Source organism: Meleagris gallopavo, chromosome 6, assembly GCF_000146605.3.
Source record: "Meleagris gallopavo isolate NT-WF06-2002-E0010 breed Aviagen turkey brand Nicholas breeding stock chromosome 6, Turkey_5.1, whole genome shotgun sequence".
Classification (NCBI taxonomy): domain Eukaryota; kingdom Metazoa; phylum Chordata; class Aves; order Galliformes; family Phasianidae; genus Meleagris; species Meleagris gallopavo.
Genome location: NC_015016.2, coordinates 13,257,627 through 13,278,691, shown reverse-complemented (window position 1 = coordinate 13,278,691; position 21,065 = coordinate 13,257,627). Strand labels below are relative to the sequence as shown.

The 21,065-nt window shown below is 36.3% G+C and overlaps 1 protein-coding gene across 2 annotated transcripts; it reads right to left on the bottom strand.

Annotated features, from left to right (window-relative positions):
* Positions 1-331: 331 nt before the first annotated feature.
* ZNF438 (zinc finger protein 438) lies at positions 332-18,291 on the bottom strand. Of its 2 annotated transcripts, XM_010712473.3 has the most exons (4): positions 18,198-18,275; positions 10,507-10,611; positions 3,869-5,729; positions 332-2,298 (listed from the first exon to the last, which is right to left on the bottom strand). In XM_010712473.3, the coding sequence occupies exons 1-4, from the start codon at positions 18,223-18,225 to the stop codon at positions 1,686-1,688; spliced, it is 2,607 nt and encodes an 868-aa protein (XP_010710775.1). In that variant the 5' UTR covers positions 18,226-18,275; the 3' UTR covers positions 332-1,685. The 2 variants fall into 2 exon arrangements, with proteins under 2 accessions (XP_010710775.1, XP_010710776.1); XM_010712474.3 differs by lacking the exon at positions 10,507-10,611 and having other exon boundaries at positions 18,198-18,291.
* Positions 18,292-21,065: the final 2,774 nt, after the last annotated feature.

Below are 21,065 nucleotides of genomic sequence, written 5' to 3'. Positions count from 1 at the left end.
CAGTGTCAGCGCTGCTCTCGTTTCAGTGCATTTTAAAGTATACTCAGTATATTCTATGGATAAAACCATGGTTTTCACACAAGCAAAAGAACTGTGTTTTTAGAGCAGTTCAGCATACAAAGTATTATCCTAAAACAATGAACCAACCAATTCTGTATTCAAAGGAACAGACAGTAAGAAAGAAGTTGTAAAAATCCACAGGGACTCTTCCACCTCACCAAGCAGCCCTGCACTTCTATGAGACCTTTCCTCTTTTATTTTTTCTCAGCTTGAGTCTCGTAGTCCAACACCAGGCACAGCACCGTAAGAAACAACATTCAAAACCACTGGCTCAGAAAGCTGCCTTTACTTTTTAAAAACAAAAAATATACACAAAATATTCCAACAGCTTCTGGAATTCCCCTTGAAATCCCCAACACTTTTAGATCTCTTCACAAAATTTTTTTGCAAAATAGTGAGAGGCCACGCAAGGCATTTTAGGAATGACTCTTTCATCACTGCAATCCCTCAATTACAGTTCGACCACAAGAAGAAATGAATGTAGTAGTAGTTTAGAAATAGTACTGGTGTATTTTTCAGTTTGCCTTCTGATATGCTGATTTCTGTTGAACAGTGATACAGTGACTTCACAGCATCACAAAGAATGGCTGGAAAAGGCCTCTGGGCCCATCTGTACAGTAGATGTGGGAATACAAGTGAAAAAACTTCATTACCTGTATCACAGACTCAGAGGAACGATTTCTCTTTGCAGCTATGTCTGGGCCAACTACACAGGAATAAAAGAGAGTGTTAAAGGCAGAGTGTTGCTAAAGGTGTTCACAGCAATAGTGCTGCTGCCACTGGAGGAACACGGAAAGTGCTTAAAGTTCACAGTGAAGCATATGATCTATTGCAGATCATCAGATTTCCCTGCAGTAACAAACTCAAATTACTATTTTTAAAACAACAACTTTTTTCTTTTTTTTTTTTCATTTTCTATACAGCAGTCAAGCTTTGAGAGTTCCATCTCCACAGGTAGTGAGTAACTCTTGTTTTCAAAGGGCTACAGGCAAGAAAAAAAGAAAAAAAAACAAAAAAAAGACCCCCAAAAAAACCAACTCTGTAGATTTTTCACATTGAAGTTCAAAGATCCCTGCTATTACAAGGACTGAACATAACACCTAAGAAACTTAGTGTCCAAAAAGACTGAAATTCAGAAAACAAAATGTAAAGGGTTTCTAAAGATAACTATGCTTTGGAATGCAGGTTGCGTGTTACGTACCTTCAAAATGATCTACTGAACTGCACAGAAACACAGTTTTAGCATAAAATCTAGAAGCACAGTTGGGATAGAAATCACACTTTCAGTCTGGTTTGCCATTTTGTTCAAGATTGGGATTAGTTCATATAAACTGACTTATTTCTGTGTATAAAGTGTAATGGAACTTGAGCATCTTATTCATTTTAACCATTAGTGTTGAGTATTTGCTGCTGCAAATTCCTCACACATGAATACAAAGTACAGTATTTCATAACCAGATTGCATTTACCCATCTGGAAAGATAATGGATTAATATATGTTCTATTTAACAAAATAAAGGTGAGCAAAGATTGTAGCTGATAACTAAAAAGCCACCGTACTAAGCAAACTTCTGAAGCAACGCATCTCAAGGCAGTTCATCAACACAGCACCGTGGAACTGAGCCTCAATATTCACCAATGCTAGAAAGTTCAAAAATTCCCTGTTTTGAGAACAAACTAAAAATTGTCCATAAAATAGAAGAGTCTTCACAGTTATGACGACTTTGCCAATGATTACAAAGATCCTCCTTTCTTCCAAATATCTGCTTGCATAAAATGCAGTTATATCCAGCTTTAGACCAAAATTCGATCTTTTTGCTTGGTGTCTCACAACCTACATTTTGCATCTCCTTGGCTGCTTCACTGCTTCCTGTCTGAGTCATTTCACTTTTAGTTAATGTATCAACATTACTTTGATGGTGAAGGTATATTTGTCTTTTCAGTTTTGGAAAAGTATAAAACTCCTCCTCGTTGTCACTGCATTTTGCCAAATGTCTTCTTTCATTGCGCTGTTTCCAGAAGTGAGCTGCATGTTTGATAAGTTCTCCCCTAGCTCCTCTATTTCCTTGCAGAGCTCCTTCCTTTACTCTGCCCTGGATCTCTTCTCCATGAGAGCATAACAAGTGAAACTTCATTTCACCAAAAGACTGTGCAATGAACTGACATTGACCACATCTGATCTGTAATTTAACTTCTCCTGGATTATGGAATAGGTCTTCAAAATCGCATCTATTTCCCCTGTTAAAAAAAAAGGAAATAGAATCTATTTCAGAACCAGCCATGCTCTAAAGAGATGATAGTTTCTGTCCACGCAAGTTTCAAGATGACATCTATGAAACAATCTTTTAATTAAAAACAGACACTGTTACTACAGTATCCAATTTATTAGGAGCAGCTAAAGAACCCAATAAAATAACAGTAAGGCTAATTGCCTTCATAATAGCAAAGTAATCTCAGTAAAAATAATCTTTTAATGCCACTAACCTTTTAATAAAAGGTGAATAACATTTTTTTAAGTTCTTAATTTGGTGATGTCATTTCAAACTGCTGTAGCTCTGTGCTAGGAAAGTGCAAATGAGTATTTCCAGTAGCTGACTATTAACAGAAACTATCATGTACTGACATGAAGCCAAAACCACAGGTTCCACCTCTCACTCTAAGCTGGAACCAGGAAAACTTCAAATTTTAGTCTTTTTCTAAAAGCTTGTAAGAGCATTAAAGAAGTTTAAAAGGTAATTTACAACTGGACAGCCCCTTTCTCTAATTTAGGACCGCTCTGCAGTAGAAAGGAAACAGATATATGTATGAGTTAATATGCCCCTGGGCTTAAGTTAAGCCAATCAAAAGAAACTCAACAGAACCCCTCTCTTGCAACATCTAGGAAAAGGACCACACTGTCATTTATTTATATGCATTTATCAATATACTTTCGACAATTACCTAACAAAATGGATATACTAAATGATTCATTGTATGACAAGTAACGACTGAAAGAAAAGCACTGGTACTTCTTAAGTCTCAGGACCTTAAAAATTCTCTAAGAGATGCCCCAGGAAGTGGAATTACACAAAGCAATACACACACAGTGCAGTGCAGAGGCATCAGGTCAAAGCAGTGGACTTAATAAAGCATACTTAAAAGTAAATGCACAATGGAGTTAACAAAAATGCTAACCATTTTACTGTGCCAAGAAAATTCTCCTCAAACTCATAAAGTAGAAATAAAATAATGTTCTATCCATCTTAATATGGTACATACTAACTTTTTTACTTGGCAAAGCAAAAGCAAAAGCAGAGGTAATCAGCACACAAGACAGATTAGCTCACAGCACTCCAGAGAAGGAAATGGGATAATGATATTTAATAGTGTAAACAAACTACAAGCTAATACTGAAATATGAATTGCTTTTCACTTATTGCAGTTGGTTCACTTATCTTCTGGGAAAAAACACAAAGTGCATACGATACAGAGATTCAAAAGATTAAGAGAAAATGTTAGTCACAAGCTATCAACTGATCAAAATTACTCCAGCGCCAGTTGGGTATTCCTAGAATACATGCAAAACTATTTTGGACATTCCAGTATCAGTAATAATTTATATTCCATAGATCAACTAAAATACACTAGATAGTTTAATACATTGACTAGATTCCATAGGAAAAAATATTTAAATCATTATCAATCTTACTTGAGAGAAAATATATACCAAGAAAAATCAACAATTTTCATAATGGTGATGTTTACGAATTTCTATGAAACTAGTATGAAATTCTACTTTCCTTAGCTTTTGATCACTGAAAACGCTCACCTTTCTGTTGCTTCTTCTGCCTCTTTTATATTTGTGTCCCTGTTCCTCAAAGCATCTTGCATCTGTTGCTCACTACCAGAGGGCTCTGTGCTAATAACAACCCTGTGCACTTCTCTTAGGTGACCAAAGTATACTTTTGCATGGCCAAAAATCTTAGCACAGAATTCACAACACACAAACTTCTTGGGTTTTCCTTCATTGTGATGCAATTTCATATGCGTGCTCAGGCTTCCAGAATGAATGTAAGCCTTGCGGCAAATTCGACAAGTGTAGGGTCGTTTGTTTGTGTGTGCATTCATATGGTCCTGAAGATGGTGCTTGAACTGGAACTTATGGTTACATACATGACATCTATGCCACGGCTTGGGTAAAGCTGAGTACGCATTTCTACCCAAATCAATTGATGTAGCTGATGTGGTATCACTGTATTTATAACTTGAATATTTATTGGCAAGTGAACTGCTTAAAAAAACACCTTTATCTGAATGGTCAGGAGACTTTTCCTCTACCAGTGCTGTAGAAGTCAGCGGTGCAATGGCCTGCACAACTACCACTGGCTTGGGTCTAATATTACGGTATTTTTTCACTGCCTCTGCTTTTTTGTCTTCAGGTGGCTGAAGATCAGCTTTCGCCCTCTCTCTTACTTCTCTAAATTTATTAACGATGCATTTCCTTCGCTTGGCCTGAAAAGCCAATAAATCATCTTGGACTCTTCTCTTCCTGCCTCTCCTTTTAGAGGGTGTACCATTCAACTTTTTAAAGCTGTCAACATCCACTTTATTGGATGGAGAGAAAGTATTTTCTGGAATGGTTTGTCTGGGGGCTTGAGTCAAAGATGCAGCTAATCGTTTATCAGATGCTTTAGCAGGAGCAGGACAGGTTTTCACCAAAGCTGGCGTCTTTTCACATTCAGGTCTTAGTGAAATATCAGATATATCCCTTACGTTAGCACTTTGTGATTTACAAAACACTGAATTTCTCATTCTTGAGTAAGGCAAAATAGGAAGTTTTCCTGTTGGTGCTGGTGGAGTCATCTGTATTGTACTGCCAAAAACTGCTGGTGACAGGACAGAAACAGAATTTGCAGAATTTGTGGGTTTTTCCTTTAGTTTCTCTGACATAATGAATGACTCTTTTGTGGTTGCAGATGCTGTCTTCACAGAGTCAAGGCTAAATTTCACAGGATTACTTGAATTTTCTGGCTTGCTTAAAGACTCTTTTACTATAGATGGTCCAGAAACATTACTGATAACAGTTTTTGTTTTGCTCACTGATGGAGATCCAGATTCCACACAAGTGTTCTTTCTTTGTAATGTAGAAATCATCATTTCAGATGAATTATGGTCTGTTAGCATCACTGGCTCAGACGAATCTGAGCTAGAATGACTTTTCGGACAGTCTTCAGCTAAGGCAGTCATGGGGGAAGTCTGCAATGAGGTCTGTCCTTTGGTAGATACCTTGCTCTGTGTATTCAAAACAGAGGCTTGGCTTGTTTTATTGTCACAAAGCAATTTGCTTCTTACAGATTGGTAGCGAGGGATAGGCAACTTTTGGTTTTCAGAATGGGCCATGTTAGTTCGCTGGCTTGGCTGTATCACAGCAGAGGTAATGTATGGCAAGGCCAAAAGGGAAAAAGTACCCTCATGACCAGCAACCTGCATGATGGCATAGTTTTGAGCTGGTACCACCAGTGGCTTAGAACCTGCTGCTGAAATCGTTGTACCTTGTTCGGGCAAAGATGACTGAAGACAAGAAACCATTCCAGATGTTAAAATTTTTGGCACCATTTTTGGAGCAATGGTCCTAAACTGACTTTTCTTCTGAAAAGTTTGTATTATGTCCGTAGGGGATTTGTGTTTATCTGTAATAATAAAATAACACAGACAATAGTAAACAGTATAGTATTTCTCTTTTTAAAATTACTGTAGCAGAAACAAAACTGCTTACGAAGTACACTATTAAACACAAGCTTATTAAAAATATAAGTGAGCACTAAGCGAAGTTTAGAATTGCAAAAGTCTCAGACAAAAATACTCTCTGAAACAATGCAAATATTCACATGCAAAACAAAAACAAAAAAGAACAAGAAAAAAATTGTTTTTTATTCTAATTTTAAATATACGTTTCATTCTAGATTACAAGCTATGTGACACTTCAGGACATATGTGTTCATAAGGCTCTTCTGCCCGCAAAAATCTGTGCTAGCACGGTTTCAGTATTCATTTGGAAGAACAGGACATGGATTGTATTTAAACTTTTCACAGTACAGAAGCTTACTGAGCACATGCTTGATCATGCTTTTTATGTGGCATCATGCTACCTTTCAAAATTCTCGTACCATTTAGAATTTGTGGGTTTTATTAGATGCAAGCTACAGCTTACCTAATGAAGCTGTGAAAAAACCAACTGCGATAAAACATGCAAATGTGTAAAAGTAAATAAATCAATGAGGACTTAAGAGAAGATGAACCTATGCTAAAAACCCAATCACACACATCGTTCATCCGTTACAGCACAACAGAACTGTATTGTTGAAGTAAGTTACTCAATTATTTTCTTAAATATGCAATTTGCCTAAGTTATACTCCAGTTCTTTGCTGTTTCTACTTGTGTTGATAAATGCCATAAATGTTTTTAAGGGAGAACAGAATAATTAAGGAAAATGAAAAAAAGAAAAAAAAGAAAAAAGAAAACCTACAATGTATAAAATAAAAGCCACATTCAGTTGCAGAGATATATATTGACCTTTCGCACGCTCTATAAAAAAAAGGCTTAATATAAAGCTAAATTGCACTGCTACCATTTCATATAACAGCCTCATTACCCACTCTGAAGTAAATTCAATTAACGATGCTTCCAGTTCACAGAAACTGGAATAGGTTTTCTCAAACAACAAAGGAAACAATAATCCAGCAATCTCAATCACTGAAAATTCAATCACAAAGATACCAGAACACCGGACATAAAAACTATTTTGGAAAAGCAATAATGTATGTAAGAAAAAAATAAATTTAAGAAAAGATAACATACGAATAATATATGTAAAAACAAATACTGGAATACCGAAATATTGCAATGGCAATGAGGTAATTCCATAGAGAAGTATCTATTCCTTTTTAAACCCTGAATTATGAATGTGTTTATACATTGTTACAGATTGTTACAGACTTAGAGGTAACTGTGAGTGACTACCAACACTGGGAACTCCAGTAAGTTTATTTTAATACTGGATGTTCTTTCCAGACTTTACACACTTTGCAACATGCACTGGAAGTTACAGAGCTATCGCATTTCATGACTGAGACTCCTGGACAGATGCACGTGCACACACATGGTAAGCACATGTGCAATAAATCCACTGCCTTCAGGACACATTAGATTCACTGCTCAATTGCACAGAAACCGTACAGATCATACACAGCAGGGCTGATGCTTCTTCAAAGCCTTCGACCTACAGCATGTTTATAGAGCAGCTATACAGAGCACAGTCCTTTGATCCTTTATTCCATCTAAAGCACCAAAATCCAAGTCTATCATACATCTTTTTGTACATCCTTCCCCCCAGTTCAGAGAATCTACTGGGCACCAACTGTACCTTTCTTTTTTGCTTGATGCTTGTAGAATTATTCACAACTCCTAGATATTCTGTGAAGACTGCACTACAGCATATGTGCAAATCCCGCACAAATACCAAGAGATTCCTACAGCAGTAAAGCCTACAGCAATAAAGCCAGGCCTAAGAAGTTTGTGCAACATGGATGAAGCAGAAATTTTAAAATTATCTTCTTATGCTCCAAAAGCTAGAGGTATGCACTGTTTTTCACTAAGCACCTCTATTTTGCCCGCCTCCAATCACTGTACATAGGTAAATCCTGATCTTTTCAACTGCTGGATTGCTAATAGCACTAAGAATTGTCTGTGCCCTCCATGGTATCTTCTTGTTGCTGATTTTAAGGTGATATTTTTAAGAGCTTCTGAGAAGTATTTTAAATATTAACTAAAGTAGACTCTGAACTTCAAAGCCAGTTACAGGTCAAACTGTACAATCTGAATGCATCAGATTACTGAACAAGGGTATTTTTCTTTTAGGGGAGGGAGTGTGAGCTTACTCCCCAGATTATGCCTGCCATTTAAGGATAATAAATATTCTTTCCAAACCAGTAGCTATTCAGTGTGCAACAGTAAGCAAGATGAAGCAGTTTCCATTTGCTCTTCATGTCTGCCTTGTGTCTCTCCCTTCTTCGTTTTTCAAAATTTCACTCAATAATCTACATAAAATATTTAGGAACATCAGATTTCTAGAGGACTGAGCTGCTTCATGCTGCAAGTTAGGAGGTTACCTCCTCTCCAACTAATGGAGGCAAATGCCATGTGCTCAGGAAACAGATTTTGCTGTGGACATGCCACTACAAGGATGCAGAGATGGCAGCTGAAGCATCAGGAGTGTTTAATTCACAGTTAGAAGCAAATGCTTGCAGTAATAACACATTACACTGGGTTTAAAAATAAGCACACTCTTCTCAAATATGTCAATTTGCCTATTGCAATTCAAGATGTAAAATCACTTTTACTTATAGACCGCCGACAGTATTTTTTCACGGTATTTTTTTCACAGTATTTTAGAAGAAAGTACCATTCAAGAGGCCAAGACTCTCAAAAAATTAACCACAAAATGCTGTTTGAAACAAGGTCCATTTAGATCAACATTCTTCTTCTCCAGCTAACCTAATGTATTGATACAACTGTTTCAGAAGGGATCTTTATACAAATGCTCCTTTTCCATTTAGTGTGATTTTATCATGAATACTTTTTCCAGGCAAACCATGTTTGGTAGCAGCCTTGAGTACAAGTTGTATTTGTTTTGTTTTGCCAAGTTTACATTAGACCTTTTAGTGCAGAAATATGCATTGCCATGCCTCTGGAATGCAAAAGATACTCAGCTCTGTATTTCCTCCTCATCCCACACAGCTGCTGCTGTTAAGCAGCTTAGCCAGTGCCTAAATATAGAGATGGACCAGATGCAGAGTAGCTCTCTGATGGTCTTTCAGGCTCAGTTAAGATTGCGATGTGGACTGGGAACACTAATTTGAAGACAATTTAGCATCTAGGATCAGCAAAAAGGTCTCAGTCAATCCACAATTTGGAGGTTCTACTGAGCCCTCCCAGAGCACCCAAGTATTATCAATGATCAAAACTATTTCTTTCATTTATACTTTGCTAGAAGTTTCAACAATAACTTTTGGACATACACATACTTTCAACATACTTTGGACATTGGTGAAGTTATTCATGTCTTTGCCACCATGACACTTAAGAAGTGAAATGACTTGAAGATGCTCTGGCTGTCACCATTCCAGAAGGCTACCTGGATAATCAGTACGCATCTTTCAGGGTCATTCCCCTTCTATTCCACTCTATCTTCCAAAGTACTTCCATTAGTTTGAAGGACTCTTTTTTGACAAGGACTAGCCAGTTGTGAGCTGAGCAAATGAAGTCTGGCATCTGAGAAGGGAAACTGACAGTTGTAAGAGGCACTGTGATGGCATTCTTAAGAATGGGCCTTGTTTTAGAACACATTCCTTTTAAAAGTCATAGTCTACAGGTCTGTCATTGCAGGGCAGCAGCTTTTATACTTTCTCCAGAACAATTTTCTTAGAAATAAAGGAAACAAATGAACACATTGAATGCAGTATCTGAATGATGTGCATCTCATTTTTAACTGATGTGTATTCAGTCTTTCACTTTTACATCCAGTTGGAGCAATAGGTAGACACTTTTAAATAATTAAGTACAAGGTTAAGTCGAATGCAATTCAATCCATTTGCTGTAAAAGTCTCTGTTGAAAGATTAATGGTTACCACACTCATACATGTGAGTATCAAATTACTCTCATACTTGCAGGATGTCATAAGCTTTCCCTACTTCCACATTATCTTAAAATTGTATAGGACTGGCCAATGATACACCAATAAAAATCAATGATGCATCAAACTTCTGACAAAGTCATGCTGAGGAGAGTCCTCTGGAGGAATGAATACTTTCCACTGGGCTGCCACTCATACGTGGCTCCCTTTTCTTCACGAGTCACTCAAATTTAGTTTATTCCAATCTTTTTTGCCTTCTTTTTGTATGTCTTTCTGTTTGTTCTCACTATACATATAGCATGCAACACTGGAGAACTGAGGTATCACTGAAAGCACCAGAAAAAATTATATTTCCCACCTAATCTGCTTCAAAAATTACAAAAAAAATTAAAAAAATGAAAACAAAAAACAACTCAGAATTCCCAAATTCTGTGGGTATTAATGCCTTTTTTTCTTTTTTAAATAACTCTTGTAAGCCTTCCTTACTTGTGCAGACATATACTTAATTTGTGTATGATTGGACAATTGGCAGAATGTAACACAGAAGGACCACTCAGTTCTGAAAGAAAAGGCAAAATACATATAAAAAAAAGATTAACAATATTTTAATATGCATTTACTCTGCAGTCCTTTGCAAACTTCAAAAAGGTGACTATTGAGTTCTTTGGGAAAGAAAATGCATAACAACTTTTTAACACACAACACTAGACTTATTTCAGTCAATGCTATATGAAATATCACTGATTTTACCAAATCTCCATACACACTAAATACCTGTGGATACTGTCTTTCCAGCACAACTTTCTTGTTTTTGCTGACCCAGCATACTGTGTTGAACACTTTGTTTCTCTGCAGGATTAGCATGCAAAAAAACACCACCTGCAAAAGTGCTTCAGTCAGTTACAAATAGATCCCAGCACCAAAAAGTATATAAAACATTATCTTTCAGTTAATGCATTAAGAAAGCTATTGCTTCTTGGTCTTTGCCATTTTCCCATCTTCACAAATATTTTAAAATCCAGTATGTTACATACCAAACACAAGGCAACAGTTTAATAAAGAAATAAAGCTGTTTAAAGTGGTAAACAGATGTGATACTTTAACTTGAGAATCATGGTAGAGGGACAAGAGTACCAAAACTAAAAGCTCAGAAAAATGAAGTTTCCATAACTTTATGGAGTTTTTTTTATATACAGAAGGTTAAGTTCTATGCCAATTGACACTTCCCATAATCTTGCATAAATTAACAGAATGGCAGCATTCTAGAAAACAGAACCTGGCCTTTCATGTTCTAAGCTACTTTTGCTGCACACCTGTAAGATGTGAAGTTGGTAATAAAATGCACAAGTCAGGAGTGTCCAACACCACATACACCACATATAAGAAACAGTGTTCAGTCATTTCTCTTTGTCAAACATAAATGGTTTGAGTGGAATGTTCCATTCTAGCTACCTGCCTCAGATAATTTTAAAAAACTAACAGAAAATGTCAGCCATCCCCAGGTGTGTGCATTTTTATTTTTGTTAATAAAAATCTAGTACATTACTAGAGGAAGTCAAATGTCAAGGTCACAGTAATTTCTTGTCTTCCTGAAAAGCTGCCCCAATTTGGCCCTAGTTGTAGGCTCTTGGCATACGTTCAGGAGATACTTTAAGAGACTAGCTTTTCCCAAGATTAGTAGATTATGCTCTACTAAACGTGCTCGTGCTTCAGGCTGAATCAGGTTTTTCCAAAAAGTACAGTTTTAGTTTCAAATATCAGTATTGGAAACAAGAAAACAGCCTCACTCTCCTTAGCTCTTAACTGTTGGGCTCACATAGCATGAAAGAGAAACTAGGATATATACAGGGCAAGCAGAAAAGTGACAAGATAGTTAAAAATGAGATTTGGAAAGTGTCTAGGACAGAACCAGATGGGGATAAAGGAATTATGAGTCGACTTAAGATGAGAAAGGAACATTACTATGACATGTAATTTGGAATGGAGAAGCATTTAAACTGCAAGGATAATCTCATATCTTGCACTCCTTACCTTTCAATGCTTGGTAACATAACTACGTTTACATAGGAATTCTTTTGTGCAATTTAAAATAGATTGGGAAATCAAACATTATAATGAAGTACTCTATTGCAAGATTGGAAAACCATGGAACATTTGCACAAAGTCTAAGATACGTAACTACAAACACTAGAAAACATGTTCTGACATACCATTGGAGGAACAAGATCAAAACAGCTTGTTAAATTACTAAGAAGGGAAATTAGATCTCTTTAGAGCTATATTTAATTAATAGTGATTTTAGCATCAATATAATTTGACAGTTGTTCACAAGGCATTTCACTGTTAGAGACCTCCTTTGCTTTAAACTCTGTGCACGTTTACTATTTTATGGGATCAAGATTAAAGCCCATTTCAAGAAAAGCACTGAACAGCAGGACACTTCCTGTATTCCTTAAGTAGTTTCCAAAAGGCTCTTCTTACCTTCTTACAGTTGTATTTCAGAAGTTTAAAAAAGTTCCTTTTGAAGGCACTATCTTTCAAATTATGATCTACTCATTTCATATTAAGGTTAATATGATAGGCTTTAAACAGATTAAAATGTTTTCATATCAAGAAACAAAAACTGTGACAGAAGAACTAGATATAAAGCATCTATAATTATTAGTAATATTATTCACAGTTGAAGAAATCACACACATTTTTCTCTCTAACACAGTAAGAGAACTTAGGTAATGTTCATGCAAATAGATCTAAGGTTGCCTGGCCTCTGAAACCACTTTTTATCTTTATGAAGATGAGAATGCTCGTTCTTCTCTGTTTAAGAACAGAACACTTCTGTCTGAGAGATGCTGTTACATGCATACGTGATAAAAGAGCACATTCCAGCTTCTATACATCTCTGTACTAGATTCAACTATCAACCACACCAAAACTGAAGTGTGCACTTTCTAGAAACCATGCTGCTCTGACACAGGTCAGTTGATTAAAAAAGAAATGATTTAGATAGCACTGCAATTCCAGTACTTTATCTTTGTTCTTTTTGCCCAGTCATTCCACTCAAGAGAGGATTCCATCCCCAGAGATTTGCAAAGCAAGGCTTCAGTGCTGCAACCACCTGGAGGAACTAATTGTTCATAAAAGATAAAAGGAGGTGATGTAAGCACTGTTTATAAATTCATAAAACTTCAATGGCATTGTGAATATGAATTATGTACTCTAGGAGGTGGGAACAAACATCAGTTTCAAAAGAAAAAAACAAGTGGATTTTTCAAAGTTATTTTCTGGAAGACCTGCCACTCTAAATTTCTTTAAGTGAATTTCAAGAAACATACAGACCAAACACTAATTCATTCATTGTAAAGTTGATGTCAGTGTAAAATCCTTTTTAATAGGACAATCAAGATCACATCAACCTGAACAAAATCCTGATACACCTAATGTAAGTGGTAATTAATACTCTTTTTTTGTTAAGTGCAGGAGACAATAATGATGGAATCTGCTACAAAAATGAAGGCAGAATTCTTCAGAAACTGAGCAGCACAAAAGGTCAAGTAGAACTCTTTTATGAATAAGTCATGAAATATTTTCCAACTAGATTCTTGCTCACCTTTCAAATAAGGCAATGAGAACAGAATCAATCTTCATCTCACTGGGAATTTAACTTTCCTTCCATCCCTCTCTGGGATGGAAAACTACTACTGTTGCAGTAAGGGAAATAAGACTGCAATACCTCAATTCTTATTTTTTTCCTCCACAAATGCTGATGTGCAAACAAAGCACTAAAAAAAGTCAGACTGTTAATCATTTTATAGGGTACCTATTTTATGTTGAAGTCAGATCACTTCTGTCTGAAAAGAGAGGGTGCAAGAGAAAACAAATGATTAATTCACTGCTTTGTCTTACAGATTCTCCGCAAAGCAAATTTGTATTACTTCAGATATTAGAAGCATCTATCAGCTAAGTTTTGCACTCAAAAAGCATTCCCTCACTGAAGATGAGCAAAGGATCAGAAGATGGTTAGACACAGCCTGACTTGTTCTGAGTCTTCTCATATGAATAGCTTTTATAGTTCTCTTCTCCAAAGGAGAGACTGGAATATAGAGCACACTGTTCAACTTACATGGATGTTTAGAGAGTATGTTCAGATGGATTTAGTAAATAGCTCATTTCTTTTTGTTATGATCCAACTCAATTACCTTTTGACAGGCTCTGGGCAGCCTGGTCTAGTGCCTGGCAACCCTGCCCGTGGCAGGGGGGTTGAAATTAGATGATTATTATGGTCCTTTTCAACCCAGGCCATTCTATGATACTATGATTCATTCCATGATTCTACGAATGAGGAATCTCTATGGCTTTTGCTCTGGAATGCTTTTTTATACTATTCCCCCATCCTTTTTTATCACAAGAAAATTTGCTTCAGAAGACGTATTACATGGCTTTGTCTGAGATATGCAAAACACTGCTACCTGTAATCAGTTCCAGTAAGAATTAAGACAAAAATGAAGATCATAGGATCTCCACAATACTCCAAATAGATTGGATATTTTTGAAAGGAAACACGTCCTCCATAGAGCAAATGAAAGTGAACATCTACAGAAAGAGCCTGGCTAATATATTTGTTTTCAGAACAGAAAATTATCACTTGCTGCTACGCCTGAACGTAGCTAGGCCCTTCCACAGCAGGATGTAGCAGAAGATTTAAATTAGAGTATCTAAATGCTGTCCCCCCACCCCAAGCATAATTCCCATTATCTTCAGTGCTTTATGACATTATCACACTTGCTCATGCTAGCTACCGTGTTACCTAAGGCAGCACTGATTTTCAGAAGATTGTACCAGATGTACTGTAAAGAAATTGATCAAATATGCTGCTGATAAGTGATCATGTATTAGCCAATGCTTGTGAAGGAGTACCGACATACAATGGAATTAAAACAGATACACAATTAGCAAGAATGTAGGCCAGAGACGACATCCTTCATTTGCTACGTGCAAAAATATCATTAAATTTAACATTAAATTTATGTTTAGCTGGAGCACTTGCTGCGTCGAGTGGCAACTGCTCCCGTAGACAAAGCAAGTCCTGGTCATACAAGTCCAGCAGAGGGAGTCAGGTGTAGTACAAAGCCCCATCCATCCACCCCTGGAGGGTAGGGCTCCTCAGGCCTAAGCACTGAGGTCTAAGCCATTGTTTTGCTTTTTATTTATTCAGTGCCAACTCAGCTTAGATATGTGAACTTGTGCCAATTAATCTACAGTAATTTTCAAAAAATGTAAAGGCTGGCCTACAAATCTGATTTTTCTTGTAACAGTAAATACAGCTTCTGCTGAAAAATCTTAAATGACACAAAAACTTAACATACAGTCTTTACACACTTCCCAAGGTTACTTTAGTATTGTAAAATATTCTACCTAGTGTAAACCTTTCACTCAACTCAGTATTTTAAATAAACTTGAGAACACGAAAAACTTGAAGCAAAGCTGTTGAGCCTTCCTGTTAAAAGCAATTAAACGAGTTATTATCTGTTGAGCCTCCCCATTAAACTATTATCTTCTCTAACTGCAGTACAATTTTTCACAAAATTGATTTAAAAAATAGTTTAGAGAATTCTTAAATGTCGTTAATATCTCAAATACGTCTGCGTTACTAAAAACATCAGTAACTATAACAGATTTTTTTTTAATAGACATCTGAAAATTAAGTTCTGTTGCCACATATTTTTCCATTCCAAGCAATGCCCTGAAATCTTTGTCAAACTTTCTTGCTTTCATCATTTCTCAGCTCATCACACAAACCATCTGCATAAATAAAGATGTAAGCATCTGCCGTATGGCAAATGGTCTCAGGGGCAGATGTTTTTATCCTTGCATTCATGTCACTGGCTTGGATACATTATTTGAACAGATGTACACAATCTGAAAGTGTCGTGTCCCACAGTGAAATGTCTCCAACTGCTTTCTATCAAAGTGCATAAATGCTATTTGCACCTGCATTTATGTTAATGATATAAAGGCAGCAGGGGTTCCAGCAAAGTGAGGGCTGATGCTAAGGAACACATTTACATGGTTAATTGAAGTCTGAGATCTCCTAGCACCAAATGACTATACCAACATTGATATTAAACTGTGCACAGTTTAATATAATTTTTTTTTGAAAGTTATATGATTTTTATTAAAACAAACATATCAAGGAGCAAAACTCTACCAGCCTATGAGCATATTTTTCTAACGAATATTTCAGAAAGACGAGAAAATATTAAACAAGCTCCTAGAAGAAGCATGAGTCTTCTACCTTACGTAACACTTGTACAACACACATAGTTATTACACATTAGAGATATTTAGCAAAAGCACTTTATGAATCTGATAGTACCACTCATCCAAGGGGATTTTAACTCTCTGAGGTTCAAAGTTATTTTGTGCCATTATAGAGCACTATTAAAAAAACCACAGCATTTGTTCAAACACAAATATCTACACGGATGTGAATGATAGAACAAGACATTTCTATTATGATTTTATAATTTTCACTGGAACTTTGAAATCTCAGAAGTTAACTATTTCTCATTACTCAGAGAAGCTACCTGTTTTAAATGTATGCCGCTGTTCATTGTATATGTAAAAAAAATCACCTTTCTTACATAGTATTTAAATATGAAGAAAATATGTGCAGAAGGAGTACGTTTCAGATGACAGAACTCATGCTGCTACATGACAAATGGTAGCATTCCGGTTACGTTGTCACTCAAAGCTCTTGCAATCACCATTACTTCCATACTCAGCTGAAAAATAACAAGCCTGTTGACAGTACAGAAGGGCTGACAAAAATACCGTGCCAAGTGTAGCTGATGGATATGTTCTACTTCCAACGCCATTCATTTTCAAACCTTTTATTTGTAGGAGACGTACTGATGTTACAGTTGCACATAAATCATAATAAATTGTTAATAACTTTGATATTTTCAAAGGGCCATAACATTTGAAGAATCAAAGGTTGCACATGGTATTAAGGACAAAAAAGAGTGATAGCCACAGAACACCAAACAGAAACTGAGCCAAGTACATTTGTAAAGCACCATGATTTTCACACTGATACAGCTCTTGGTCAGGATCTGGTTATGAGTTGCATCACGAGCAACACTTCCAGAAGTTAGAACATGGCCCTTATAATGCACTCTGCGTGAAAGCTGTTAATGGGATACACACTGCAATGAATTTTTCTTAAGGAAACAAAAGAAAAACCCACCAACTTATTTTTGAGTTTGCAAATAGCTTCACAGTCTGTATTATTCTTCAGTTATCCGGAAATAACTTTGTTAAATATAAGAGTTTAACTACATGATGGTCAAATACCCTTAATTCACCTTCTCTAAATTATGGGAGTTTCAGGTATTTCACTCCTAAGTATGTGGATGTGGAGCACACTGCACAGTGGATGTCTTTATACAATGCTACATACTACCTGCATTGAAAGAACAGTCTTGTTAGACAGAACTACATCAACAAAGATCAATTCATATGATGCCCTCTTGGAATAGCTTCCTCAGAATTATCATAGACTTGACAGAAGAGGTAAAGTATAAACTTATATGACAGCAAAAGCTCAGTGCTTCCAGGCAAGTAATATAGAGTGCTTTTCTTAATTAACACAAGTACTAACAATGGAAACTTAACAGACAGCCTAAAATGATTCAGCAGGGTCCATTAGGCTTTATGTCATATCCATCAAACATTCACTTACGTTTAAGAGCTACCACTAAAAATAGCGTATGCTAAAAATTATACTTAAATACCAGTATCACAACACAGAACAACAAGGACAGGAAATAAAAGTTATAATAAGCTGAACACTTGGAGACTTCAGAATATACAGCGGTGGTGTAAATATAATCACTAATAATGAAGACAAAAATTCAAGACACTCCACTGAAAAACTACATCAAAAGATGACTTTGGAAGAGATAAAACAGCAGAAACATAGTTGAACACAATAAATATTGATAAGGATAGAAATGCTGGAGAAAAGGCAAAGTTTGCATTTAGAAAATAACAACACCTTTTCTTGTTTGTGCTAGACTTATAGAGTAACTTGCACATAGATCAGAGCCCCAATTATACAGGAACCAAATATAGCAGTGATTTTCAAATATATAAGGATTAAAATTGTAACAAACCCTGAATATTTAACTCTGCTAATTCAAACAAGCAGAATTATATATATGTTAAAGTTTTAGTAACATTAATTAGCCTTGTCCTAAAAAGAAAACAATCTTAGCTTCTACAATCACTTAATGTGTTTGGTGTTAATATTTATAAAAATAGCAAATAGTAATTATAAATAAATAGTAATGAAAAATTAGGGCCTACTATTTAAGCTTTTGTTAACAAGGATACTATTTAGCCCACATTTTGAATCACAAATATCTAATTTCTCAAAGAAAAAATGTATAGAAATCATACTGTACCTGCAGAAAACGTTAAAGGATTCTGCATTATGCCCACTAATAGATAGGACAACGTTCCTGGAAAGAAGAAATACAGATGCTTAGAAATTCTGATACCTCTTTTTAAAAAAAACTAAATGAAGTTACTATCAATGTACAGTTGAATGAACAGACTCGCAATAATATTCCCACATCTTGCTGAGGAGATTTTTAAGTTAAAGTGTGAATTTAGAGGGAACAATAACATGTAAAGAGGTTTATCTTTCTATACATTCATTTCTTAATTTTCTTTATTTAATGTGCTTTGCTATATATTTTTCAATGTACAAATTAAGGAAAACCGTGTTCACTCTGAGTTCTCAAACTATTTTAAAGCAATGTATAAAGAAGTAAACAAGTTACTACTAAGCAAAACTTTTTATGAAAAGTAACAACTATTTTGTATGCTATCATACTTTTTCTTTTCATTTCTTTAGTCCTCACAGAACAAGTCAGTAACTCTAATTCTGAGATACAGTGTACAATCTGGCATCAACACAAAACCAAAAGTCTCCTTATATGTCCTAGCAAAAATGTTTTGAACTCAAAGGCCAATCTTCGCAGTGATAATTTAGTTCACTGAATCATTGACTCAATCCACTGAAATGCTTGACATCATACCAGTGTTGTACTACATGCAAGCCTTACATAGCATAATGAAAGAAAACAGTGAAGAAAAACACAAATCAACTGCATAACTGAAAAGTAATCTGATGATGTTAATTCAGCATACATGTTTTCTGTGACTGTTCTTTTTTCCACTTGAAGATCCCTTGACAAATTTTTAGTTACTGTTAGTATCCTCTAAAATGCAAATGTTTTCACATGTTATTTCCAGCACTATAGTGCTACACGTTCACCTTGCAGACTCAACACTGAAACTTTATTCAAATCGTAGTAATTTCTGGGTATTAGCAGCTTTTGCTGAAGTACAGAGGTCACAAACAATGACCATCTTTTCCACACTAATCTTTTAATTTAACTAAGTGAACAAAAGTAAACTTAGAACCAGTGTATTCAGCAGTTCAGCTATTTAGCCTTCAATTTTATTTTCAAAGCACACTTCAATCAATACATGAACTGAGACTCCTTTCACATGCCCATTAATACTCTTTTTCCCAACAGTTCTTCACTCTCAAAAACTAAATAGCTCACTACTACTACACACTAACAGTGACAATACATTTTCAAATTTTAACCTGCTGGTTCATTCAAAAAAACACCATACTAAAAGCAAAACTAAAAAGGTCCCTGAAAAAGTAATTTTTTTTTTTTTCACCTGTTGAAAAAGACTGGGTTTAGTAACAAAACAAAAATGGCAACAGTTTTCTAAAATTATTTCTGTATAGATCCCAGTATGTTTGTACCTTGTGCAAACCATACCTGAATTTTAAACCAAGTGTTTCACTGAGTTGCTTATATGCACTCATATTTCAGTTCTGTCTACAATTTAGGTTTCTTGTAATTCAAAATCCCTGTTAAACTCAAAGAAAGAAAATATGTAATGATTTCCAATAGGACAAACTATTCTGAAGACACATAGACAATGTAGGCTTAAGGCATCTGTTTCCTTTCAAATATCTGACTACATGGTTCCTTTATAACTGACTGAAAAGCAGAATCTTCCATGGATGTTACAATGAGGAATGCTAGCGTGCATTTGTGAAGCAAACATTACACTGCCGCCTCTCCTGAGCTTGACATTGGTCCTTACCACTCTATTGCACAGTGTTTGACATAAATCACTAAGTGGCTACTTGGCCACTGGCTGTTTCTTTCCAGTGCGATTTAACAGTGAAGTATGAAAGACATTATACAATCGCAACATAAAACTATGCTGTTATCTACTTAGGTTTCCTTTGCCATGAAATGGTCCAGCATCTGGATTGGCTGCATCATAGTTTGGTTTGGCTGAACAGCATGTTAAAGAACAAGACAGGAGTCACACAAAGTATAAAAATTCTCGTCCTCCCGATCCTCATTTTGGAGGCTTTGGAAAGGAACCGTCCACTGACTGACACACGGCTCCAACACGAGCACAGCAGACCGCCGGCCGCCCGGGCCCTGTCCGTGGTGCTTAACCAACAGCCCGGCCCGCAGCGCTCGCCCTGCTCCGGGCTCCCGGGGCACCGCGGCACACAGCGGTAACGTGCCTCAAAGCGTCCCTGGGCCACCGCGACGGAACGGGTCGTCGGGCTGCAGCCTTGGAACACGAAACTTCCAGGGACCGGAGGGGATTTTACACGTTTACTATATCCACGTTTTCCATCAACAGCAATGCTGCCTTTTGACCGCTGCCTGGTGCTGCTCTGGGAACTGGCCCCGCTGGCATTTTCGTATAAACACAATGATTAATGGCCTTTGCTCACTGAAAATTCGTGACATTTTTCAGCCACTCTGTAACATGCTTAACAGCTACTCAATAGCTACTCACATTTGACGAGTGTCCTAACATGTATGTTGCTGCCAGTTCAAAAAGTTCTGAAATTCTGAATGAACACACAGGATTGAACGATAGAACATCTACACGGCTACCTGTAACTTACCCTCATCACATTCCTTTCTTTCTTTCATTTGCTGGCAAGTCTAACTCATTGTGTTTACTTCCTCTTAAAAAGAACGTCATATTCAAAAAGATCCAATCTTAGAAATAAAATAATTAGCTGCAGTTTGTACGTATTTCACACCCCTACATCCAGAACAGATGTTATGTTGGCCACCACTTCAAGACGTCCTATTGGTTTTAACTTTTAATGACTGCTGAAGTGGAAATCATTCTAGGAGACTTTCTTATTATTAATGGACTTCATAGCACTCCTACTCTTCCAATATCAGTTCTTTCCAAATACA

Excerpts from the sequence above, each read along its gene's own strand:
- ZNF438 (XM_010712473.3), bottom strand. The coding sequence starts at position 18,225 with ATGCAGAATCCTTTAACGTTTTCTGCAG. Across the intron at positions 10,612-18,197 it reads TCCTTTAACGTTTTCTGCAG|GTGGTGTTTTTTTGCATGCT; the intron begins GTACAGTATGAT and ends GCACTTTTGCAG. Across the intron at positions 5,730-10,506 it reads TGGAAAGACAGTATCCACAG|ATAAACACAAATCCCCTACG; the intron begins GTATTTAGTGTG and ends TTATTATTACAG.